This window comes from Amia ocellicauda, chromosome 18, assembly GCF_036373705.1.
Source record: "Amia ocellicauda isolate fAmiCal2 chromosome 18, fAmiCal2.hap1, whole genome shotgun sequence".
Taxonomy (NCBI): Eukaryota; Metazoa; Chordata; class Actinopteri; order Amiiformes; family Amiidae; genus Amia; species Amia ocellicauda.
Window position 1 is genome coordinate 5,739,578 of NC_089867.1, and position 27,486 is coordinate 5,767,063.

Consider the following 27,486-nt stretch of genomic DNA (forward strand, 5'->3'; position numbering starts at 1 on the left):
TTGAAAAAGTGTATAATGCTGTCAAATCAGGAAAAGGTTACTATCAATACTGTGGAACAGAAAAGGGTAATATGGAGTTACATTTACAAATGAGAGTCCATCAATGAATGCTACTGTGCCTTTAAGAGTGAAAGTGTGCTTGCACATGCGCGTAGAAACATCACAACATATTATTTCCAATTCGATGTTTTAATGTGTTTATTTATTTTTGCTGTGCCACTTTGTATTCTGAAAGATTGATATAGAATTAGCAATGTGTAAATGTGAAAATAATACATTTTTTAAAAAGTGAACTTATACCTCTTCTTGCGCGGGATGTTAAAGGTTACCAACAAAATGGCCGATTGCGACGCTACAGGGATCAGTCTGTTGTGAGAGGTCTAAGGGGAAGGATATGAGCTGAGACGGTGTAAACCCGAATTACACAACCCATTTGCACACTCAATATTTGAATATACACCAAAAAAACGGTTTATCCGATGCTGTTTATCAGTATAAATAGAGAGAGACACGTATTTTTAACACTATGTGAGAACCCAATGTGTCTGCTAGGTGCGTGGGGACATCATATGACATACCGGTAGCGACGAAAAGTACTTTACGAGACACTTGTGCAAAGAGACTGTGGTTTTGATTTTGAATGCACAATGAATAAAGATCCGTCTCTGGGCGAGGGGCGATGTATATCCGTACGCTGAAACAGTAACAAGACAAATCGTTACATTTCTTATTTGTTAATATTGCATCAAGTTTCACGCAAGCAGACCAGGGGGAAACATTTTTTTTCCCTTCTCTTTTTTTTGGGGTGCTGTCTGACCAAATCTATATCACGTCCCAAACGATGTAAAGTACAGTCACGTATTTGTTGGTTCTGTTACTTTTTTACGATTTCGGGATGAATAGGAAGAAAGGAGACAAAGGATTCGAAAGTCCTCGACCGTATAAATTATAAGTATCCAATTTTACATCTTCTTCTTGTTATTGCAACTGTTTCTAGTGATGTTGTAACTTTAAGACCTGCAGTTGAAATGTGTTTATTCATGCTTTGCTCGTTAATCACACCACTTAGATTCAAGTGACAATAGTACAGTAAGGGCAATGTAGTTCCCTGTGTTTCTAATGTAGATCCATGTTAGGTAGCTGTCACTGATCCCTTTTATGGTCTGCGAGGACTTGGAAAATGTCTTGTATGATGTTTGATTGTGTGCTTATAAATAAATGTGTGTTTGTGTTTATACAACCCATCAGGTAGTCTGCATCAACAACATCAACTTTCAGCGCAAATCTGTCATTGTGAGTACCGGTTGCTGTTTTTCCCTCTGGGAGATTTTCGTGTTCTTTTAAAGAGATTTCTCTTTACGTAGGACTGTTAGGATCAATGTATTGGCTTCTGATTGCCAATAAACTGATCACTGAATGTTAGATTTGAAGTTATTGATCATTATTTATATATACATGTCATGCAGGGTTAGCACCACTGTATGCTTTGTAGAAACTAATTGTTAACCTTTGTGTCACCTTCTATGTGAAGAACAGTCCCAGTTACTTAATTGAACCTTGATTGATTTGACTTAAAATTTAGTTTAATAAGGACATAATTAAGATATCAAAATGTTTGTTCAGTGGTGTTCAGTTTTGTGTTTTCTGACAACAGTTCAATAATCCGTTTTAACACTGAGAAAGGGACTGTGTCTTCAGGTTTTATACAATAATATAATCCCTGTTGATTTTGTTATTAATTTTTAAACCAAATGCAAACACACTATCATTCCAGCACATTCCTCAAAAGACAGGAAAGACTGAAATTAGGGATTTCCTTTGTCTTTGTCACCATAAGGATGTGTGAATTATAGACTAATAAATGACTTCTAGGAAGATTGACTACAACTTTCCCCCCCTTGTTTTGTCTTTCGCAGGGACATGTAGAACTCACGATCTTCCCAACGGTTGCCAACCTAAATCGTATAAAACTCAATAGCAAGCAGTGCAGGATATACAGGGTCAGAGTGAATGACCTCGAGGCACCGTTCATCTACAACGATCCCACTTTAGAGGTCTGTCACAATGAATCTAAACAGTAAGTACCCCTCCTATTTAAACCATTATTAAACATGATGAAGTCTGGGGTAAATGTGTGTCTGGAGTACCCTTGAAACACTGAGTTTTCACATTAAAGCACAGTGCATTACATTATAATAACACAATTACCAATTTCTACAGCTGTGTTTTTACTGGAGCAGTCTAGGTAAAGTGCCTTGCTCAAGGGTACATCAGCAGTGTCCCCCAACTGGGATTGAACCCATGATCCTTCACTCCAGTCCAGAGCCCTAACTGTTACTCCAAGGCGTGAATCAACTTTGTTATACCTGACATTACTTGTTGTTTACCCCCTTTGTGATATATTTTACATCTTCTGTATTTTAGGAGGAACCTCAACTATTTCTCCAATGCCTATGCTGCAGCTGTCAGTGCCGTTGATCCAGATGGGGGAAATGGAGAACTGTGCATTAAGGTCCCATCAGAGCTGTGGAAGCAAGGGGACGGTAAGGGTCTAGAATAGAATGAAAATGACATATGGTGACCAAGGTTTTCTATACTGAACAAAAGTATAAACACAACAATTTCAAAGATTTTACAGAGTTACAGTTCATATAAGGAAATTAGACGATAAACCCTAATATATTGATTTCACATGACTGGGAATACAGATCTGCATTTGCTGGTCACAGATACCTTAACAAAAAATAATTGGCTGAGAAAACCAGTCAGTATCTGGTATCCTTATGGTAGAAAAATGAACATCAAATTCTCTGACAGCAGCTCTACCGGACATACCTGCAGTCAGCAGCCAATCACACGCTCCCTCAAAACTGGAGACATCTGTGACTTTGTGTTGTGACAAAACTGCACATTTTAGAGTGGCCTTTTATTGTCCCCAGCACAAGGTGCACCTGTGTAATGATCATGCTGTTACATCAGCTTCTTGATGTGCCACACCTCTCAAGTGGATGGATTATCTTTGCAAAAGAGAAACACTCACTAACAGGGATGTAAACAAATTTGTGCACAGAATTTAAGAGAGAGAAGCTTGTTGTGCATATGAAGAACTTCTGGGATCTTTCATTTCAGATCATGAAACATGCGACCAACACTTTACATGTTGCATTTATATTTTTGTTTAGTATCGTTACTTAGAAAATGCAACAAAGCGATGGATCTCATTCATTCAAATTCTCAGTTTCATGCTGACACAGGTCTGTGGTGCACTTGGTGTTTTTCATCCTGGTAGTGGTGAGTTACATTGAATGGAAATGTAACATTGAAATCTCTGCTCCCACCGGTTAACTAGGCCAAAAAAAAAAGAAAAATTCTGGGGTCAGATTGTTGGTGCAATTCACTCTCGTTGAATCCCAGTTATTGTGAATATTGCAGTATCTGTGTGTCAGAATTTACTTCTGGAGAGAGCTCAGATTTGGTGATGACATCACATGACATTAGGTGAGCTTTCCCTTGGAAGTTTCAATCTTATGAGGAAAAATTGAAATGTGATGGCTATACTAAAAATAAATGAATCCAAAAGAAACAATAACCGACATTACAGCCAACTATATTTACAGTATTTGGCATTCATTCTGGTTTGCTCAAAAGTGTAGCCTAAGTTAATTGTCTTTCTAAGATCTACAAACAATTGAAGACAACTGATCAAAACATGCCTAGGGCTCAATTTTCTATTTATTGTTCACCTCCCCTCTCAGAAATGAAGGTGCTGAAGGTGTACATTGAGTTCTCCTTGGACCAGCCGAAAGGAGGGCTGCACTTCGTGGTGCCTGATGTGGAAGGCAGCATGGCGGAGAGAGGGGCGCACGTCTTCTCGTGTGGATACCAGAATTCTACCAGGTAAGATTGGTTATAAAGAATGCTATCTTATTGGGGGGGGGGGGGGGGGATATTTTAAAGCCCTTGCCTTGTTGTTGTTTAACCAAATCATGTTGCTATGGTAGCATATTACTTTCCAATAAGCTCAAACAGGAGTGTTCCTGCTGTGGGACAAAACTGTGTACATGCTTAAAGCATTAAGGTAGGTTAGTGGCGGCCCTTCATGATCCGGTTCTCTTCCAGATTCTGGTTCCCCTGTGTGGACTCTTACTCTGAGCTCTGCACCTGGAAGCTGGAGTTCACGGTGGATGCTTCCATGGTGGCTGTCTCTTGTGGTGATCTGGTGGAGACCATCTACACCCATGACATGAGGAAGAAAACGTTCCACTACATGCTGCCCATCCCCACTGCAGCACCCAACATCTCCCTATCTGTGGGCCCCTTTGAGATCCTCGTGGACCCTTATATGCATGAGGTACAGCAATCAAGAGCAATTTGAATAAAGCAAAGCAGTTTGCTTCCATTCACCCAGCATTGAATATTGTCAAGAAATACTGTTTTGAATTCTGTTAATCATGTGATTTTTGGTCTGTGTGTTGTTGTTGACCTTCAACAGAGACAAACTGGTGGGCATTATCAGCTTTTACAATGCACAATCCAGGGCAAGTTTGGACGTGATTGGCACATCTCTACAAAATCAGTTTGAACACCTTAGTAAATGCAGAAACCCCTCCAATCCCGTGTTCCCCGTCACATGCATAAAATCAAACACATTTCAACTAGAGCAGACACAATTAGTTTCTAGAAGAAAATTAATTTGAGATTAGATTCAAATAAAAGGGATGTAAAGATAAATGGTTAAAACAAGCTGAATTTGTTATCCATTTCCACAATTTAACAAAAAGATTCACAGTTCAACTTCCAGATTTTATTTTGTACAGCACTTACTCAAGAAGCTCTGACCTTATAATCTTAATCAGAAAGCTTTTATATATCCATTCTTAAGATCTTGTTCTTGACAATGCTTTTATTTCTCTCAGGCTAGTGGACTTCAGAGCAGTCATGTTTTTCATGGCTTGTGTGATATTATTTTTTGTCAAAGAATACATCTGGAAAGATTAAATGAGATGGTGTTTGTATTAAATGTATATTTCCTTTTAGAAAGTTACCACAGTTGCAAAATGTGTGAAATACAACATCCTTTCCACACAAGCATTGTGTTAGAAATCCTCTGAAGAGCTCGCCTGTCATACTTATCTGTGGGTTGCTCTTCAGCAGCTGAATTGCTGGGATTTAATACTACATTTATAAGAAGCTGATTTAAATATTAGATTAGATTAGATGTTTTATACACAATTACACATTCTCTGTATCATGCTGATCTCTGCTGTGATATTTTAATTTATTGGAAATTATTTATCAAGCTATTGATTTAAAAAGTTTCTGCAACTAACTGGAAAAGTAAGAATTAATCAAAGGACTGATATTCAGTACAGTTCAGTACAGTTACTCTAATTTCATTTAAGAGAAGTCAATTAAATATATATTGTGCTCATATCACTTCCATTGCTTGCCAGTAGTGGGCGTAGTATACGCAATAATTTCACCCTGGTTTCGTTAAAAAAAAGATACATATAAATATTTGTCTAATATGTGCTCCTTAAAACACAAGTCACATAAATAGTCTGTTCCTTAATTAAACTACTTCAGAATAGTTTATATAGTTCATAGATATCTTTCTACTAAATACAACTTACACATTAGCTCTCTTATGTTTCAGCCAACATTTGACTTAGAAAAGTTTAATGCAAAGTCAGTTTATTTTCTGCCTGAATATAATCAGATACCATTGTTCACATACATTGAAAATATCAAAACCCCTGAAATAAGGCTGTAATTTGGACAGCAGTATAACATAATGAGAGCCATGTAATATGATCTCTTTTCTTTTGTTTCCAGGTGACACACTTCTGCTTGCCCCAGCTGCTGCCTCTGCTCAAACACTCCATGTCCTACCTGCATGAGATCTTTGAGTTTTTCGAAGAGATCCTCACCTGTCGCTATCCATACGCCTGCTTCAAGACTGTGTTTGTTGATGAGGCCTATGTCCAGGTGTCATCCTATGCGTCCATGAGTATATTCAGGTATGTACCTAGCAGCTGGAAGGTTGACCAAATCTTCCACAATCTCCATGAACTTCTCACCCTCCTTTTTCTCAAGTGAAACCATCCCGTTTCATCCATTTCACAAAGAGTGACTCTGTGAGAGAAATGTGGCTCCATCAATTATATTTCAAATATGAATCAAGCCAATCAAACATTGTACAACGGGAACCAAGGATCAGTTAGTTTTGTTTTATAAAAAAAAAAAAAAAAAAAAAAAGTATTGGAAGTAAAGTGCATTAATAATTGATTAGTTAATGAAATTGCATTGCTAATGGGTATTTTTTTATATGAGGGGGGTAATGGCAGAGCTCAATTCATCATTAGGGGGCGGTTTGTTATTAAAGAGGTCAAGAGACACTGACCTAAAGGATACTAAACAAAATAACGTTAGGACACACTTTGTCTTCAGTGGAGTGTGCACGTTTTGCAGCACATGTGACCAAACTGTTCTACACATGTTGTGGTAAACTATTGACAAAGAACAGCAAGACTGGGACACTGCACTGTGTGTTCTGATCCGATTTTTTTTTTTTTTAATTTTAATGATTCTGACCTTGTTTTGAAACTTGTGAAACCCAGTGCTTGTTTGTTTTTTTCTCTCCCCTCCTCTCAGTACAAATTTACTGCACAGTGCCATGATTATAGACCAGACTCCTCTGACCCGACGGTGTTTAGCTCAAGCTTTGGCCCAGCAGTTTTTTGGCTGCTTCATATCCCGAATGTCCTGGTGAGTAATTTGAGATGCAGTCGAAACCAGCTTGAGCAAGAAATTAGGATGTCAGATTAGTGCAATCTGACAGTAAATGTGGAACATTATGCATTTGGGCACATCACCTCTCCCCATTTTGAAAAAGTGTATGAACAGAAACCATGGCAATTTACTTTTTTTTTTCTAGACTTTATGTGCCTGAGTTAATTTTGTGGTCCAGGTCATTATGCCCGTATAATAACACGCTAGAGCCCTGTTAAATCTTCATAAATGAGTAGATCTTGCAACTCTAAAGTGCATGATAATAAATCCAGCCATAATTAAGAACCCAAGCAAAGTACATCTCTTCGTATAGACCAGACTCATTTGCCTCAACATATGGCAGCTGCTAAATTCAAGACCCCGGACTTTTTGGATATCGTAAGGGCTGCTGTAATTCACAAGAAGGGCATCCAAACCTTTGATCGTTGCAAACAATAGACACTTTGTCTCCCTCTGTATTAAAAACTGAAATCAGATGGAGAAGCTTAAGATTTGTATTTATTTATTTATTTAAATAAGCCCCAGTTGGAAAATTAAACTTTTTAAAAATATATAATTATATATCGACCACCTGTTTAGCATTAATTATGTGGTTTGGACCCCTGCATGGCTCTAATTAAAACCAGCCCTTTCAAATGCTTTTGAAGCAGGGCTTGTTTTCAGGTAATCAAAGTGAAAAGAAGGAGGTCTGTTGTTTATCGCTGTTGAAGTGTCAAAAGCATTTCAAGAGTTTATAATGTGTAAAACCAATATTAAGAAACTCAATTGCTGCCAAGCATTTCTTCTGTTCTTGTTACAGCTCTCTAGTTCAAGGCTCTCTGATAAATTCAAGGTCACCGAGAGCAAGAAAACGCGTATGAAACTGGACGTCTCGCTTGATTTTCTTCGCCATACAAAAGACTGTGCAATTTCCATTTGTTTGTGCCAACCCCGGCGCAATTTACTGCGAGACATGCCCCATGGTTTTATTTGATTACTTGAATGTTTTGTCGACTTCCCCTGTAGCTGTCCCCATGTCAAAAGTAATTTCAGTTTGGCAAACTGTGAAACCCCCAAGACTTGTTGCACAGATATCATTGGGAATCTTTAATTTAACTGCAAATGTACCAGTCTTTCCTAATCTAAACAATGGGACTGATGCAAAGTATAGATTTATTTTTATTTTTTATTTCTTATAAAGCACACTACAATGTCTTAATGTTGAAATGGTGAACAATATACCCTACATTGGCATTGCCTGCCTTAACACCCCCATAACCTATTCCTGAGAGCCTGTCATGTAGAATGGTTTATTGCAGTTTGTGTAAGAAAAAAAGATACAAGAAGATGCATGTTTATGGCTCTTAAAGGTAAAGGCCTAATTGATTTTGATGCACATTGTATTCTGCATATTTTAGGTCTGACGAATGGGTTCTCAAGGGGATATCGGGATACATCTACGGCCTGTACCTGAAGAAGACATTTGGAGTGAACGAGTACCGACACTGGATCAAAGAGGTTAGTCGGCACTTCTTATATGTGGGTAGAGGCTATTTTTACTGGGATTGCTCACACTCACTGTTTGTAATTTGCTTGTCTTGAAGGAACTGGACAAAATAGTGGAGTATGAGCTGAAGACAGGAGGGGTTTTACTGCACCCAACGTTTTGTAGTGGCAAAGAAAAGGATAAGTAAGTCTGTTACACATCTCTGAGGGAATATATAAGCACCTTAAAGTAACCTCTAACCTATATACTTGCCATATATATTGTAATACATCTTGTAGCAACTTCAGTATCCATCCAGTAATGTAATGCAATTGTTGGTGCAGCAATGTATGTGCTTTCATGACGTAATAATTTTAAGTTATCTTTCAAATAGTTCCCAAAGGTCTATGGGTCATTACTTTTGACATGGAAACACATGAACAGACTGGATAAGGGCATCTGCCAATAAATAAATAATAATAATAATAATAACAAAGCTGCTTGACCTACTTGGCCCACCCCCTATTATAGTCCAAGTACACGGACCTATTCTCCCTTGGGGAACTTTCTTCATTTCAGATAACCAATTTATATTTTCCCATTTATTCAGTTAAAGAATACATTAAATATTGCCATTAACGGTCAATGTACCAATTCATTCAGTCTTAATAAACATTTTGCCACATGTGCTGTGTAATTTAAATATAAAAAACAGTTTTCTTTAATGTCCTCTGTGTCCTATAAAAGTAGATTTTAAAAATTCTGAGTAGATTTTTATTTATTTATTCTGAACTGGCACAAATAAAACTTCTGTGCTTAAATTTCTGTGCATTTGGGAAGCATAGTCAATATTTATTACTCGGCTTTAGCAACAATTGAACTGTGATCCGAGAAAGCAAAATCAAATTAATGTTTAAACGCTCAACTCGGATGTTAATCAATATCCATGCAAACATTAAATCTCTTTTTATGGTTAAGTGCTTTACTCATTTTTCTGATGCTTAATATCATCTGTATAGGGCTGCATAGTAAAGTAATTGGTTCTTTCTAAGTGAAAACTGGTAGTTTATTTTAATTGAAATGTTTATTTGCATTTTTCAGTCCTACCCCACACCTGCACTTCTCAATCAAACACCCTCACACTCTGTCTTGGGAGTACTATAAGATGTTCATGTGTAAAGCACACCTCGTCATGAGACTGATCGAAAACAGGATCAGCATGGAGTTCATGTTGCAGGTGAGCAGCTTGGTTTTATCTCCATTGTGGACTGCTGATCTTATAATAAGAATCTTGGCACGTTTCTAAAAGATTCACAGCAGTCTGATTAGTTCAGTGCTTTTTATGTTAATATAAACCACATCGTAGATTATACTTGGATCTATATGTATGTATTGATGCATTTATGTTCTTCTGTTTTTAAGGTGTTCAACAAACTTTTGAGCCTGGCCAGCACGGCATCATCTCAAAAGTTCCAGTCTCACATGTGGAGTCAGATGCTGGTGTCCACGTCTGGATTTCTGAAATCCATCTCTAACGTCTCTGGGAAGGACATTGGGCCTCTGATAAAGCAGTGGGTGTATCCTTTCAGATCTGAGATGAATAAGACTGATTAATTGCAAGGCATATATAGCACAACTTAAGTCAACTAATGTACAGTTCAGATCTATTCAGCTGGTTAGCATAGACTACCTTACTCTATCAGATTAACATTTTATTCATGTATATATTTTACTGTCTTAGTCATGTCGTTTTATTGGTAAATTACTTAAATAATTAAACAAAGCTGTTTTATGAGTCACATTGTGCAAGAACACAATATTCATATATTATAACATATATTCTAAAGTAGTTTACACTTAACACACTGTTACAGAGACCAGAGTGGGGTTGTGAAGTTCTTTGGCAGTTTTGCTTTTAACAGGAAAAGAAATGTACTTGAATTAGAAATTAAACAGGACTACACAACATCAGGCACCCAGAAATATGTGGTAAGTTTGGATTTTTATAGATGCTATGGTGGGGGTGACAGGCCAGGTATTGGAGAGATTGCAGTGTCTCCTGTGTTTTGTTATATTTAAAACTTTAAACTGCTTAATTGAGACAGTCATTGGATCTAATTAGTCAAAATGTCCCCGTGTTCAAGGTGTCCAGTGATTGGTCCTTCATTTTACATTTAGAAATAAAGAGAAGCTGTATGCACACAACCAACATGCATAGCTCTGGAAAAAATTAAGAGACCACTGCAATTTTGTTTTAAATCAGTATCTCTACATGTATGGCAGACATTCCATTCCAGTGTCTGTTGAATTCCAACACAGGCACACCTCATTCTACTGAATGGTACTGATTAGGTGATCACCTGAACCAAATCGTATTTAACAAGGAAAAATATAAAACCATTGCTGTGGTCATCACTATCCTCTTGCAATAGGACCAGCTGGATGGCAAAAACAGTGCTAGTAGTACCTCGAAAGTAATCGGAATCAAAAAATAACTATTGACCATGCCAAAAGATTTGAAAAGGAAAGTTTTGAGTGAGGAAAAGAAGGGTTCAATTCTGGCTTTACTGGCAGAGGGATACAGTGACAGCGGTTCATAAGAACAAGGTCAAGCAGCAGACATTGGGGACAACAAAGCTAGAGACCGGTAGAGGGTGAAAAGTACTCCACTGACCAGGATGACCGCCAACTCATTCAAATGTCACTCAACAACCGTAGGATGACATCAAGTGACCTACAAAAAGAATGGCAAATGGCAGCTGGGGTGAAGTGCACGGCGAGGACGTTTGAAATAGGCTCCTTGGGGCAGGGCAGGAGTTGTTCAAAGCTAGAAAAAGAGAAGCAAAGAAGAACCAGGCTGAGGTTTACAAAAGACCATGAGGGTTGGACCATAGAGGACTGCAGTAAGGTCATCTTCACTGATGAGTCCAATTTTCAGCTTTGCCCAACACCTGGTCAGGCCTACAAGCCACAATGTCTTGCACCCACTGTGAATTTTGGTGGAGGATCGGCGATGATCTGGGGGTGCTTCAGCAATGCAAGAATCGGGCAGATTTGTCTTTGTGAAGGATGCATGAATCAAGCCATGTACAATGTTGTCCTGGAAGAAAAACTTCCTTCTGCTCTGACAATGTTCCCCAACTCTGAGGATTGTTTTTTCCAGCAGGACAATGCTCCATGCCACACAGCCAGGTCAATCAAGGTGTGGATGGAGGACCACCAGATCAAGACCCTGTCATGGCCAGCCCAATCTCCAGACCTAAACCCCATTGAAAACCTCTAGAATGTGATCAAGAGGAAGATGGATGGCCACAAGCCATCAAACAAAGCCGAGCTGCTTGAATTTTTGCACCAAGTGTGGCATAAAGTCACCCAACATGAATGTGAAAGACTGGTGGAGAGCATGCCAAGATGCATGAAAGCTGTGATTGAAAATCAGCGTTATTCCACCAAATATTGATTTCTAAACTCTTCCTAAGTTAAAACATTAGTGTGTGTTGTATAAAAATTAATATTAACTTATACATAATAACTTTACATTATTCAAGGTCTGACAACACTACATCTTTTTGTAATTTTGACCAGTTGTAATTTTCTGCAAATAAATGCTCAAAATTACAATATTTGTATTTGGAATTTGGGAGAAATGTTGTCAGTAGTTTATAGAATAAAACAAAAATGTAAATTTTACCCAAACACATACCTATAAATAGTAAAACCAGAGAAACTGATAATTTTGCAGTGGTCTCTTAATTGTTTCCAGAGCTGTATATCAGCCCCATTTGTATTTGGAAAAATACAATAAAGAGGGAACAGGAAGTCAACCTGGGAAGTTTGATATGCTGGGAACTGTGGTATCCTATTAGGGATTAGCCAATGTTTCTCTTACACCCGGTCTGTCTTTTCTGAAGGGCCCCATTAAAGTCACAGTGCAGGAACTGGATGGATCCTTCAACCACACTCTACAGATCGAAGAAAACAGTCTCAAACATGACATCCCCTGCCATTCCAAGAGCAGACGGTAAAAGCACTCATTCTTGTATTCATATAATTTTTTCCCTTTTTGTTCAAAAGTTCAAAACCAAAAATCCAAAGCCTTTCTCAACACTGGCGGGTCACATTAGTTCCCTGTGTTACTGTGTTTTAAAAACAGTGCATAGGTGAAATATTTAACCAATGTAGATGTTGTACTGATGGCAACGATATATTAGGATTCTTGGTTTTTTAATAATATAAGACTGTTCTGGCTACACAGAAATGTATTTGCATCTGGTCAAGCCTTTCCATTGCCTTTGTTTTATGTAAAGTCCTTTCTAAGCTACATAATTGACCGCTCAACCAGTACTGCGCAACTGTGTGCCTGAATCAGGTTCTATGATAGAACGATGACATTACGGAATCTGTGTCTGCATATGTAACTTTTTCTTCTTAGTAAATTCAAATTCTAAATTATTTTCTTCATTACAGAAATAAGAAAAAGAAAATCCCCCTGATGAATGGAGAAGAAGTAGACATGGACCTGTCTGCAATGGAGTAAGTGTTGTCAGTAGTGTTGTGTGTGTGTCTTCTTGCCCCAAATCAGCTAGGAGTCCAATAACCCAGATACTGTTGTAAACTCTACAGTGTTGATCTTTTGGGTTCCTCACGGCTAGTCCCAGATTTATCGATGCATATCAGCAAGTTTAATTCTTCAGCCTTATGTTTTTCCCTACAGAATTCAGGGCAACACAGGCAAGTGCAGGTTCTGGACTGGTCTCTCAGTATCTTACTTCAACTCTGACATAGGTACAGCAGCATCTGTGTGGTGACAATTTAGAACAACACCTGGATTATTCACAAACAAGTCTGTTCAGTTGTGTTGTGCATTATAATACCGGTATTAACTGAGAAAGTCAAACCATATTTAATTGGGAAAGTCTGTTTTGATGACTTTTGCAATTGAAATGAAGTCGAGGCAAATTTGAATAGGTGGCAGGAGATATGATTGTCTATAGTGCCTGAAACACATTACACCTGAAAGTTTATCTGAATCTGGCAAACATTAACCTATGTACACTGCAGTTCACTTCAAAGGCCTTGTATTTTGTCGTAGGGAAAAAAAGATTTAAGCTTCTTAATGGGTGCATACCTTCTTTGAAATACAATTGAGGTCTGGGATAAATATTAGATTCACCAAAATTATTCCTACAGTAGTCATGATGCAAACCCTGATGCTGGTCGATGTGTGAGATTCGCGGAGAACAAATGAAACGTCGCATTGTTAGAACAGAGGACTTAACTCACGCTCTCTGGTTCCAATCTCAGTGCGGACTCCCCGCTGCTGTGGATAAGGATCGACCCGGACATGTCGATCTTGAGGAAGGTGGAGTTCGAGCAGGCCGATTTCATGTGGCAGTACCAGCTGCGCTATGAGCGGGATGTGGTGGCTCAGGAGGAGGCCATCGGGGCTCTGGAGAAATTCCCAACGCCAGCATCCCGGTTGGCGCTCACCGACATCCTGGAGCAGGAGCAGTGCTTCTACAAAGTCAGGATGCTGGCCTGCTTCTGCCTGGCTGAGGTGAGAGAGAGCTGAACACGACACACCGAGAGATGCAGGTGAAAGCGTTCACGCCCTTCCCTGGGAAGAATGGCACGTGGTGTAATAGAGATGGTTCCTTAAACTTTCGGCAATATGTTTTTCAGTTTGTTGAACATGGATTTCAGTCCGGTCATTATTTGTTTTATTTATTTATTTTTCTCTTAACATTCATATATATATATATATATATATATATATATATATATATATATATATATATAACCCTATCCATAGCCAGTATATACTTAAAAAAATATAAAATGTTGAATTTCTTTCCTTGAACATCGAGAGTAAGTGAATCTGCTACTCGCGTTGTGTGACAAGTTGTTTCTCTTCAGATGCACAGAAGGCGTTTGTACACGTTTATGTGGAAACATGCTGCAATCTCACATATTTCTCCTAATTATGCCTCTTGTCAAACCAGATCCAATGGGTTTCATTAACTCCTAAGGCAGCCTTGCTTTCAAGCAGAAGGAAAACTTAATTTTGTTTGAGAAGGGTTTTAGAAAATCGGTCTTAGCTGTCCTTGGCCCCAGTGCTTCCCTAATTGGAAGGCTGTGGTCATTTGGGTCTCTCCTGGTTCCCTATGTGCTCCAGGCTTTGAACACAGTCTATGCTGTTGTTTCAAGAGTAGAACAGCTGGAACGGCTCACAGCCAGTTTGAGGCAGTTCAAGCTACTGAATATTTCTATTTGCACTCTGAAGTACAACATCCTGAAGCGATAGTGTTCGCTACCTCTGGAGAGGCATAAGCCGCCTGCTTGATTAATATGAATTGTCCAATTTCCTGCTGGCACTGTAACGTCCTAATAAGTGAATGGAGCTGTGCCAGTCGCTAATTAATGATTTTCACTGCAGTAAGACGAGTAAAGCAGCCAGAACCCCATCATCTTGTTTCCTTTCTTATTGCAATGAGCCAATAACAGTCTCCACACACGCACACACAACAAGAAGAAACCAGTATGCTTCAGATTTAATTTTATTACTTGCTAACTCTGCGTGTAGCGACCAGCATCAAACTACATCCTGTTCATTTGAGGTGGACTCCCAAGACAATTTCAGACATTAAGGTTTTCAAATGTATACTGCTTTAAACTCCTTGAGCCTCAAGCTGTTTTAAATGGCCCTTTCCTGCCCCTGGGCTGCCAATAGCTGTGAGACATTACTTTGAATCCTGAGGGAGGTTAGCAGCTGCTGGGACTGGTAGAAGGTAAGCTTTAGAGGCCCCAAGGTAATGTAGAAATGGTACGCAATGGTAAGAAAATAAGTAATACTCAATGAGCGTCATCAGCTTGACTTTCCAGGGATTACTAGAAAGTGTCTAAGCTACTGATAACTGGAAAATAGGTATTCACTTAAGTAGCTTTTTCAATAGTTTAATTTCAGAACTCATTATTGACTATTAAAGTAATTTATTAAAAATAAAACATGAGAAATTGTTTCCTCAGAAAATCTAAATCCAATGTAAAATAAATAATTGTTTCGGTTTAATTGACTGACACTGTTGTAAGGTGTAGAATCGAATCGGTGGTTGTGTTGGAAAGCAAAATGAAAGAAACTACATTGAATTATATTAACAGATTTAACGATTTGATCATTACTGCTCTCTTTACATTAACACAATAACCACATTTGTTGTTAAAAATATATTTTTTCACTTTTAAAACTTCTTTACATTAATTCACTTCAGGAAAAGTTTTATTTACTCAATTGGGCAAACTTTTAATTTTTCTTGCCTTCAAACAGCATTCGTCTCTGAATAGAATCTGTTTAGAAATAAATCTAAATTAATAGTAGAAAAAATATAATAGTAATATAAGACACGACTTTCTTCATCATATATGGGAACTGCTTCTGAGAATGAAAGTGTTTGCATTGTGCAATATTGTAACGTAACTCTTAAGTTCATGTACATTTCAGAGAAAATGTAATATTGCTCAAAAAAGAAAGCTTTGTCTTCTAAGAACAGATTTTCCAGTTGTCAGGTAGAAGTTGATGTTCAGTGAGTAGCTACAGTTAGAACTGGATTGATCAGGTTATTGTTATCTAGCTGCAGTATGATTCATAGCTCAGTCATTTAGGAGAGTTCAGCAGTCTCGCTCGCGTGTTTTGTCATGTCCAGTCCTGACGATCCCAGTGATGTGTTACAGATTGCAAACTCAATGGTGAGCACCTGGACAGGGCCACCTGCGATGAAGTCTCTCTTCACCAGGATGTTCTGCTGCAAGAGTTGTCCCAATATCGTCAAGACCAACAACTTCCTGAACTTTCAGAGCTACTTCCTCCAAAAGGTATAATTTCATTGGTGACGTGACCGAACACATCCTACTCTCTGCCTTTTAAAATGTGAACCTTAAACTACTGTGCACTTTCATTGTATGTCACGTGTTCTTTTTCATTTGCTTCTAGACCATGCCTGTTGCCATGGCTTTGCTTAGAGATGTGCACAATCTGTGTCCAAAGGAGGTTTTGAACTTCATTTTAGACCTCATTAAGTACAATGACAACCGGAAGAATAAGGTGAGGCCAGCCATGTTGTTGATTAGCGTTTATTTAGTGGAAAAATCATGCCACTGTCATTTTTGTCAGGCCACACTGTTTGGCACTCTAATCTTCAAACAATATCAAAACCCAAAATGGAATTTACTTCTAGTTATCCTGGGTTTATGTGACTGATGCAGAGATTTAGTTCGGCATCAATATTTTTAATCCTTTAGGTTGTACCTGTGACATACCCAACAGTGCAAAGGAATAGGAAGCTTAAGTTGCCTGAGGAATGCACAATTACACAGCTTTCAAGAACATCCAAAAAGAGAATTAAAGTATGTACTAATTGCTCTAATCCCCCCTTCAGTTTTCTGACAATTACTACCGTGCTGAGCTCATTGACGCTCTGGCCAACTCGCTCACCCCGGCCATCAGCATCAACAACGAGGTGCGCACCGTGGACAACCTGAACGCCGATGTCCGCCTCATTCTGGAGGAGATTACACGCTTCCTGAACATGGAGAAGCTACTCCCCAGCTACAGGAACATCATCACTGTTAGGTAACAATCCTTGGGGGCGGGGCGGGAGCTGGAAGGGGCCATGTGTGCTTTGCCCCATAACATAATGTCCTGGGACTTTTTAAAGGCACCTGCAAATTCAGAGCCAAGCCTGCCCTTTAGTTAATTTCACTTGAAGATTAAAGGTATAAAAATAGATTTTTTTTAAAGGTTTAAAAATAGGCTTGTCCCTCTTTGGCCTTTGGCTGCATACAATACGGTGTAGGTGGTTCCCCGGTGAGTATGGGAATGCAGTTGAATAAACATGCCTGGTGATTGTGTTTGATTAATAGGCCAAGTTATATCTGGACAAGATTACCTTCGATTTCGTCTTATACCTCTTTCAGCTATAGAAGTAGCCTTAAAGCCCAAAAGAATTTAACTGATAATGCTGAAGGAACTGCACATTTCTGACCCCTGCACTCCCTGCTAGATCCACTGTGAACACACCCGTTTGTGACTATTGTCAGGAGTGCCAGTGCTGGTTTTGTGGTACGGGTTGTTGTCTTCCAGTGCAAAGCTGAAAACACCCATTTCAAGCCACATTAAAAGCCCTTTGTTGAGCTAATAAATGACAACAGTTCAATGGCATGATTTTGAGAATCTTTTCCATCGGGGGGTTTGACTTGCATTCATTATTAAGCAATCCCATTCTCATAAAGAACACAGACATATTTATAATGTACATCTTAAAGAAGGTGATAATTTGTCTTACTTTCAGGGCCTTCAAGCTGCAAAGTGTTTTCCTAAATAAACTTTTGCTACAAAATCAGTTTTCGATCAAGGGAAACCATTTGATTCTTCAGAAGATATTGAATCTCAGAATCTTGGCCTCTTGTATCATCCTTGTCATCATCATTCTCGGCCTTTGTTGAACTACTGCTAGATGAAAGCCTCCCCAAGATGTTTCCACTTGTTTCAATTTGCAGTGTAATTTTTTCCAGGTCGTGCCAAGCAAAGTTTTTGATGTAATCTTCCCAACTTCTATGCAGTCTTGTTGTACTTAAACATGCTTATCCATTCAAAGAGTCATTTAATAGTCTTTCCCACTGTGCCTGTTAATGTCCTGAAATATTACCATGCACTCAGTATTTCTGTCTTCCCATTCAAACCCACGCATGATCCACTATATTATGGTGTTACCAAGGGAACTTTTAGGTCAGAATACACTTTTTTGTGTCGTGTTTGTTCTCATTTTGCAAAATCAGCAGTTTTTGTCAAGGCCAGAGCTTGTTTGTAATTTGATTTCCATAGTACGTTCAGAGGTTACAGTACTTCAGTTTCACTAGATGCCCATATATTTCCTGTGTAGAGGTTTGTCTATTCCGTTGTGAAACTGATGAGAAAGTTGTGATTGAAATTGAACTCAAAGTGCAAATATTAGTCACAGAAAACTATATGCTTAATGTTTGCTTGGCAGGTGATGCACTGTTTGCCGTTTAACCTAATGGCACTACCACCGACATGTGAAATGTGATTGTGCAGCTAAACATTACCATTAGTATCCTCAATTCCAAAACCTCTTAGTCACAGTCACAGTTGTGATTCCTTTCTTTTAATTCAGTTTTACCGATTTTCATTGTTCCAGCTGCCTGAAAGCCATCAGGACGCTGCAGAAGAACGGGCACATTCCCAGCGATCCGTCGCTCTTCAAAACCTACGCTGAGTACGGGCACTTTGTGGATGTGCGGATTGCGGCTTTGGAGGCTGTTGTTGATTACACACAAGGTACTGTCACGAGTTTGAGAACACTTGCAAGATCATTTAAAGCATATGTGTGTGATTCACTGCCTTTCAGAATTACTTCATTTATGGAATAAGATTGCTCTCTAGGAAAACACATGGTTACATTGTAGTTACTACTATCGCACTTACATTTGCTTTTAACTTTTGAAGATGAAAAGCAATGCTGTTTGACATTTAATGCAGGTCATATGGTGTATATTTGTGTGTTTACTGCATCCTGCAACAAATGGCTTCCACCACTTCCACCTTTCCTCACATCCAGTATTTTTAGCAGGAACACAGAACTCAGAAATTAATGCAATATAATATGCAACAAATATTACTTGAATATCAGGATAATGCTGATAATGTCCATTAAGGTCTTGTTGCCAGTTGTAACTCTTTGAGTCCCTCCATAAGACTTGCAGGCCTACTTTAAAGGTGGATCCAGGGGTATATTATATGCAAAAACAAAATTATTTTTATTTTATTAGAATTATTATTTCCATAAGCAGGAAGAGGCTTTTTCATCAGCTCTCAATGAAAAATGTTCAGACAGTTAACACAGAGTGGTGCCAGCATAGAAATCCACTGCCACTGATTTTAGTAACAGAATTAAGACTAATCTAATCTCTCAAAGGTTATGCATGTGAAACAGGTTGTCTTCAGTTGGTGAAGAATCACTTATTAATGGCAAGCCTGAATTCTCTTTACACATCTGAACTGTTGTTTACTTGTTTGTAGTCCTGACTGAGTCCACCAAAGCGAAGCTGCACCTTTGCCAAACTGACTAAATGGCACCATTTATTTAGAAGAGCAACATTTATTTTTGCCCAGAGATATCAAGTCAATCAGGCAACAGTGGTAAATGGTTACAGTGAGGGAAAAAAGTATTTGATCCCCTGCTGATTTTGTACGTTTGCCCACTGACAAAGAAATTATCAGTCTATAATTTTAATGGTAGGTGTATTTTAACAGTGAGAGACAGAATAACAACAAAAAAATCCAGAAAAACACATTTCAAAAAAGTTATAAATTGATTTGCATGTTAATGACGGAAATAAGTATTTGATCCCCTATCAATCAGCAAGATTTCTGGCTCCCAGGTGTCTTTTATACAGGTAACGAGCTGAGATTAGGAGCACTCTCTTAAAGGGAGTGCTCCTAATCTCAGCTCGTTACCTGTATAAAAGACACCTGTCCACAGAAGCAATCAATCAATCAGATTCCAAACTCTCCAACATGGCCAAGACCAAAGAGCTGTCCAAGGATGTCAGGGACAAGATTGTAGACCTACACAAGGCTGGAATGGGCTACAAGACCATCGCCAAGCAGCTTGGTGAGAAGGTGACAACAGTTGGTGCGATTATTCGCAAATGGAGGAAACACAAAATAACTGTCAGTCTCCCTCGGTCTGGGGCTCCATGCAAGATCTCACCTCGTGGAGTTTCAATGATCATGAGAACGGTGAGGAATCAGCCCAGAACTACACGGGAGGATCTTGTTAATGATCTCAAGGCAGCTGGGACCATAGTCACCAAGAAAACAATTGGTAACGCACTATGCCGTGAAGGACTGAAATTCTGCAGCGCCCGCAAGGTCCCCCTGCTCAAGAAAGCACATGTACAGGCCCGTCTGAAGTTTGCCAACATCTGAATGATTCAGAGGAGAACTGGGTGAAAGTGTTAAAGATGAGACAAAAATCAAGCTCTTTGGCATCAACTCAACTCACCGTGTTTGGAGGAGGAGGAATGACCCCAAGAACACCATCCCCACCGTCAAACATGGAGGTGGAAACATTATGCTTTGGGGGTGTTTTTCTGCTAAGGGGACAGGACAACTGCACCGCATCAAAGGGACAATGGACGGGGCCATTTACCATCAAATCTTGGGTGAGAACCTCCTTCCCTCAGCCAGGGCATTGAAAATGGGTCGTGGATGGGTATTCCAGCATCACAATGACCCAAAACACACAGCCAAGGCAACAAATGAGTGGCTCAAGAAGAAGCACATTAAGGTCCTGGAGTGGCCTAGCCAGTCTCCAGACCTTAATCCCATAGAAAATCTGTGGAGGGAGCTGAAGGTTCTAGTTGCCAAACGTCCGCCTCGAAACCTTAATGACTTGGAGAGGATCTGCAAAGAGGAGTGGGACAAAATCCCTCCTGAGATGTGTGCAAACCTGGTGGCCAACTACAAGAAACGTCTGACCTCTGTGATTGCCAACAAGGGTTTTGCCACCAAGTACTAAGTCGAAGGGGTCAAATACTTATTTCCCTCATTAACATGCAAATCAATTTATAACTTTTTTTAAATGCATTTTTCTGGATTTTTTTGTTGTTATTCTGTCTCTCACTGTTAAAATACACCTACCATTAAAATTATAGACTGATCATTTATTTGTCAGTGGGCAAACGTACAAAATCAGCAGGGGATCAAATACTTTCTTCGTTCACTGTACATTTCTACTGTATGGCTAATATAAACTTCATAAATCAAATCTGCGTTGCTTGTGTATGGTTTAATCTCAAAGAATCCCTTATGTTAAATGGCAGAATTGATAATATGTCTTTCTGTGCTGGTTACTGATAGTTGACAGGAGCTCCGAGGAACTTCAGTGGCTGCTCGATATGGTTCAGAACGATCCAGTACATTACATCAGGTTAGTTTCCTATTGAGAGATTGTAAAATAACTTTGTATATTTAGAGAACAAGTGTGATCTTGCTTAGTTTAAGCTCTCAGACCGCTTTCCTTTTTTTTTTTTTTTCTTGGCTTTTCAGAATCACTTTGGGCATGTTTTTTTTTTTTAATTAGCTGATGAAAGCAATACGTTTTTCCTTCTTTAGCTTTGAGTGCTTTTTATGACACATTGACACATGAGACTGTTAAAGAGTCTGTGAATGTCCATGGTGCACATGAAACATCTTATTTGTTGTTGCTCATTTATGTTTCAATTCCAACACTTTTCACTTTTTCAGGCATAAAATTCTGAACATGCTGGGAAAAAACCCACCTTTTACGAAAACAACAGAGTCTTCTCTTTGTAATGAATCTCTTGTTGATCAACTATGGAAACTGATGAATTCGGGTAAGAAGCATTCAGAATCTTTAAAAAAAAATAATAATAATAATAATAATTCTGCAACTTCCTAACTTAACCTTTTCTGTATTGAACATTACATTGCCAGGCTAAGCACACATGCACCAAAAACAACAAGAATAACAAACATGTTTTCCACTAGTCTCTCCTTGACATCAATACTGATACATGTTGTTTTACAAAAGTCTGAAAATGTGTCAGTGTTCAGTGTCAGTTTGTGTATAAGCCCTTATTGTAAAAATGAGCGAAGTCCTTGGCAAAACAGACTGCTCATTAAATGCTCGTGTGCATGTGTTTTCAATTCGGCAGCCTTCATCCCAGCTTGAGCAGCGAGACAGGGGGACTTCTTCTTTGTCAGTATAGAAGTCACAGTCAGAACAAGCTATTATTTGTTTTGCCGCTGATGACCCTTTATGAAAGTAGCATTTGAGAACATTTGTGATCCATTGGACAGGCATGAAAAGACTTATTACAAGAACTGTGTTTACAGCACACTGTCTTGTCTTTACTTTGCCTCTGCTCTGTTTTCCTCCTTTCTGAGCCAGGAAGACCTAACGTCCCTCCAGACACAGGGGGGGATAAAACAACAAACTTAAACCTGACTGTTATTCAGGGAAAACAGCAGTATATAAGCTGCTTTTGATTACTGGACACACTTCTTTCAAACATGAGAAAATTCGCTCTTTCACAATGTTTGGCAGATTTTGAAAGATTTATGTAACTTAACTGCTGTAGGCTTTTTTTCCAGTATATTCTGACAGGGAATACTTGTTCCTTTGTTATTACATCGTAAATTTTAATGTGTTAGAGTTTACAGCTGCACTCTGAAGGTTGCAGAAACAGCGGGCAGCCAAGCTTTACTTCATTTGCCAGGCGAAATTAAATTCAGCTTTTTGCGGTGTAAGTGAAAAGACTTGATAATGCTGTCGGTTGTTGCATTTAATTTCCAGGACTTGAAATTGTATGCTCTTTGACTATCAGAGATTGAGGATTATATTTTGAATTTTATTTTAAGGGGAACATTTTTAGATCCATACATGTCTTAGACCCAGGATGCTAAATCTTACCCTTGTATCAGTTGTGCTGAATTTGTAAATACTAATTCTAAACTTTTTTTTTTTCTTCTAAATGTTTTTTTTTCTTCATTTTTCATATAGGATGAAATATCAGTATGGTAATGAACCAGAAAAATAATGCTAAAAAGAGTATCAGGATTTCCAAATGATAGAATGTGTTCCTGGGGGCAGTTTTGAACAATTAATAGAAGTAGCGTTTGGCTGTCAGTTCGGGGGCTATCCTTCCGCTGTTCCTGGAAGTACAGAGAGCATCATATTACATGAACTTGTGACCTCTGGTGCAGATGCAACCATTCGTATACAGCCTTCCAGGATGCAGTTTTTTGGAAACCGAATAGAATCCTCCCAATGAGGTATACTGACAAGTGAGATGAGAATAGGGAAGGCATATCAATGTGGTTTGATTATTAAGCTTAAGAAAATATGACTTTGGGAAATAAATCATTAAACAAACTTATGAAATCCCCTCCCCCCCAACTTTTTAAGACATTGGCCAAGATTAGTGGGTGCCTTTTTTGTATTCACCATTTTGTGTGTCTCCAGGTACCTCCCATGACTGGAGGCTGCGCTGTGATGCTGTGAACCTGTACTACACCCTCTTTGGCCTGAGCAGACCCTCATGCTTGCCTCTGCCCGAGCTGGGGCTGGTCCTCAATCTCAAGGAAAAGAAAGCTGTCCTGAACCCTATTATCAAACCTGAAATTGTTTCGACCCCCCTGGAGCCAGGAAACAATGCAAACCTTGGACCACTCATGGGCTTCCCTATCAGCGTAAGAACTGGGATTGTGTGCCAATGTTAATGCAGTTACTGTCACTTTCAAAGTGTCAGTGAAATCTGAGAAATTGTCATACAGTGGTAATTCTAAATTAGAAAGATTTACTTTATTGGAATAAATAAGTATTTGAAGACGACCCATGCAGATGTTGTGCAATTTCAGTCTGCTTGTTTTGGTTTCTTTGTTCTCGGTTGACTTATAAAGTGGCCCTCTATTGCCTTTATACCACAGATGTTTTTTTCACATCTTAAGCTCAGGGCCTAAAACGTACAAGACTTCTCCAGGAGGTTTCTCTGAAGAATTGTGAAGTAGAAAGATGTGGTTTCCTTCTCGTTTGCTTTCGCAGCAGGAGGATGAGCCCCCAGGCTTAGAGCTGCCGCCCAGTGTGCCGGCCCTTCCTCTGGGACAAGGGTTGAAGAGAAAGGCCGAGACGCCTCTGGGATCCCCGCTGGAGCCTGGTCAGGTACTGGAGAAGGATGAGGACAGCAATAAAGTCAAATTAAAAATCAGAGTAAGGAGAATCTTCGGAAATGCAGACACATAGTATGGTTCTTGTGGGGTTGGAGGCCCAGCATTGGGATCAAGCAACAGTGGGGTTGCGACACTAGTTTGTGGGTTGCTAGTTTCGGAAGTCCTCACCTGTGAATGAGTATAAGCTGAAATGATTGAAAAGCACTTTCACCAGCTTCCATTTGTGTACAATGAATAAGAAACATGGTGCTTAGCTGTATACAGTTGTACTCACGTGCACAAAGAGATGTGTGCTTGTATCATGGACACAACAATGTAACAAGTGTGTGTATACTTTAAAAGAAAAAACAATTCTCACATCAGCAAACAAAGCACGGGAATTGCCAACAAGGTCTCTCTGGTTTACTGGTGTTTACCGTCACATTTGCCATGCGGACCGGCCACAGCACAGCCTCATTTTTGTTAGTGCTGTTTACAAGTCATAAAAATATATATATATAGATTTCCTAAATTGATCAATATGTTTTTTCTTTTTGGTTATAATGAGTGTGCATCATTTTGATATTTTTTTTGTAACAATTGGGACTAAACATCGTTAACAATATTTCCCCTGTCACCATTTAAAAATAATTGAAGAAAATAGGAAGCATTAGCTTACTTGTATTTGGCATTGTTTCTGAGCAGTGTGTTCTGGGAAGTGTTTTACCATAAATGCATCATTATCAATTGTGTGCCTCAGATATTATAGTTTTTCTTTCTTTTTTCCTCACTGTAAAACAAAATCTGTTGGCAGTTTATCTTGTCTGCATTTCCAGAAATGTTAATTTGTGATTAAGGAGGGTATTCATCCTTGGTGGGGGGGGTGCTATAGTAGGTAGGTATTTAGTGCCACTGAGACACTATTACCACCTAAGCAATACTTTGTGAGCAAACAAAATGATTTCAGCACGTATCATATTATATTATATTATATATTATCATATTAATTATAATGAGCTAGGAAACTTGAACTAATGGTAGCTTGGGCTCTTAAATATTGCTCCCATGCAGTTACTGTTCATACATTTGAGGGATCTGAATTATGAAGTGCTTTCTGATTGTTACTGTAATGATTGTAATGTTCTTGTGAATCTTCTTCCCTGGTGAACCCTGTAAATGAACACCAATACGAGACCTGAAAACTAACCATGATCTCCTCATTTGCAGTTTTCAAATTCTCAGGAGGAGGAAGATATTGATATGGACACTGTTCATGATAGCCAGGCATTCATCTATCATCACCTCAATATGCTTGAAAGGCCATCTACCCCAGGTAAGAGACAGAAAACTGTCACACTGCATGTTTCAAAAAGCAGAAAATAACAATTACCAGAGGATGAGAGACGTCCAACATTGATCCTTAACTGCACTGTGTAAAAGGACATACAAGAAATGGAACATACGTGTGTAGTATTCAGAGAGCTTGCTAGACACACACCCTGCACGACTTTATACACACCCCTTATACAGAAATAAAGCTGCCTAGACAGGTATCAGTTTGCATATTTCATTTGCACTAAGTGACCTGCTAAAATGGCTGCTGTAGTCAGTATACAGCAGATAAAACTAGATATGAGATCATAGTTTAGTTTCCTCTCTTGAAGGCAAGCCCAAAACTGTCTTATTTATGCTTAGTCCTTATAATGAGAGGTTTTGCAGTTGGTTATTTTATTTTATTTTATTGAGTGGAACGGCTAAGAAACATTTCCAATTCAAGAAGGATATATACAGCTATACAGCATTATAATTTAACTGTTCTCATCTCCTACCTAACCGACTAACACTGGATCTATAAAAAGAATAAAAGAAAAGCATCTTTCTCCCAGGAAGCATCCACAGTAGAGTGTTGTTGTTGTTGTTTCTTTGCCCAGTTGAAACCTTTGTCCTTATTCACTCAGGAAAAGAGCCACCCTCAGTAGAGCAGACTATCCTGTCGATGCCCGCCACGCCCATCTCCATATTTGGAAAAGAGACCAACTCCTCATCCAAGCACAGTGACCACCACCATCACCACCACCACCACCACGAGCACAAGAAGAAGAAGAAGAAGCACAAGCACAAGCACAAACACAAGCACAAGCACGAGAGCAAGGACAAGGACAGAGACAAGGACAAAGAGAGGGACCTGCATCCTTTCTCCATCAGCCCTGCCAGCGGCCGCTCCGTCCGCTCGCCCTCCTTCTCCGACTGAGCAGGGCCACCCGGGGGTCTCGTACCCGTCCTTACAGAAGAAGCCCGTGGAGATTTCCCACGGGGGGATAGGTGGCTGTACAGATCTGGCTTCCTGGCACATCACTCAGCTGTCACGTGTTTTGACCACCCTCAGGTTTTTTCTTTCTTTCTCTCTTTCCTTCAGATGGATGTGCTTCAGTTAGGGTGGTAAAACTCCCAGCATTTCCTTCTGTCTCGTTTTTATTTGGTTTCTGAGCGCACAAAGCACGTGAATTTTACTGGTGCCTGGTTTGCCATCACCGCTGTCATGGCAGCTTTTTGGCCAGTGGTTTTAGGAGGGAAAGCTTGCCATGGGTCAGAGACAGCCAGCTTCCCTTTCCTTCAGACGTCTGCTTTCTCTTTCTAGCTCAGTTTGTCTCTCTTCACAAGGAGCTGTGAAACCTTACATGGGTAATGACACGTTTACATAATTTAACAAGAAGTGTGACATCAGGTACAGAACATTAACACACATCGCACTATGAGAGAGAGAGACGGGTGTGTTCAAGGCCTCCAGGGAGTCAACTTACTCACATCTCTCAAAGTTATTTGAGAATCTCAGAAACGTTTGTTGCTCTTGTTTTGAATTTCGTTTTTTTGAAATATGGAAACGCACGTGTGGACCTAAAATGACAAGGAAATCCAGCTTCCTGTTAATTTGCATAATGTTTGCAAGCCTTCATAGTGTTGATGCATACTGTTATTCATTCTTAATAATTCCTGATATAAAAAGATTATCAGTATGCTACAAAGTTGCAGATTTCAAGATCACCTGGCTACATTTACTCTTTATATACCAGAAAATGCTGTTAACTTAATGTAGCATTGATAATTGGGCCATTTAGATTATTTTTTTTGTATGATATTTTGCAATTTACCTTACAGGCACGCATGATTTTGGATGCAGATTCACACCTTTTTCAAAATTTCAACTTCTTCATATAACTTTTTATTTATATATTGTGATACTGTATTACTTTCAGACTCATAGCTTGGTTAAGCATTTTATTATGTAGACTAACTTTTGTTTTAACCTCTTTTTTGGGGGAGTTATTTTTTTTTAATTCATTTTACTTTGCTACAGTCTATACTGTCAGGAAGAAAACTACCAAAGCAAACCAAGACAGTTATTAATGTAACGGTGTTCTTTCTTGCCATGTATATACATTTTAAGTGTTATTAAGAAACACAAATAAAGCATTTGATAGTA

The 27,486-nt window shown here is 39.0% G+C and overlaps 1 protein-coding gene across 2 annotated transcripts; it reads left to right on the top strand.

Annotated features, from left to right (window-relative positions):
- The first annotated feature begins 334 nt into the window (after positions 1-334).
- On the top strand, positions 335-27,486 carry taf2 (TAF2 RNA polymerase II, TATA box binding protein (TBP)-associated factor). 2 transcript variants are annotated; one of them, XM_066690519.1, is made up of 26 exons: positions 335-948; positions 1,239-1,293; positions 1,917-2,077; positions 2,425-2,543; positions 3,756-3,897; positions 4,120-4,351; positions 5,836-6,020; positions 6,655-6,768; positions 8,190-8,289; positions 8,376-8,461; positions 9,359-9,494; positions 9,680-9,834; positions 10,132-10,246; positions 12,169-12,278; positions 12,725-12,790; positions 13,562-13,814; positions 15,986-16,126; positions 16,245-16,355; positions 16,690-16,883; positions 18,469-18,608; positions 21,195-21,264; positions 21,582-21,691; positions 23,323-23,549; positions 23,902-24,066; positions 25,233-25,338; positions 25,964-27,486. In XM_066690519.1, exons 1-26 carry the CDS (start codon positions 896-898, stop codon positions 26,254-26,256), a joined length of 3,639 nt encoding a protein of 1,212 aa, XP_066546616.1. In that variant the 5' UTR covers positions 335-895; the 3' UTR covers positions 26,257-27,486. The 2 variants fall into 2 exon arrangements, with proteins under 2 accessions (XP_066546616.1, XP_066546617.1); XM_066690520.1 differs by having other exon boundaries at positions 23,902-24,018.

Coding starts and splice junctions, on each gene's coding strand:
- taf2 (XM_066690519.1), top strand. CDS start 896: ATGAATAGGAAGAAAGGAGACAAAGGATTCGAAAGTCCTCGACCGTAT. Junction 2,544..3,755: donor GCTGTGGAAGCAAGGGGACG/GTAAGGGTCTAG, acceptor CTCCCCTCTCAG/AAATGAAGGTGCTGAAGGTG. Junction 18,609..21,194: donor TGTTGTTGATTACACACAAG/GTACTGTCACGA, acceptor GGTTACTGATAG/TTGACAGGAGCTCCGAGGAA.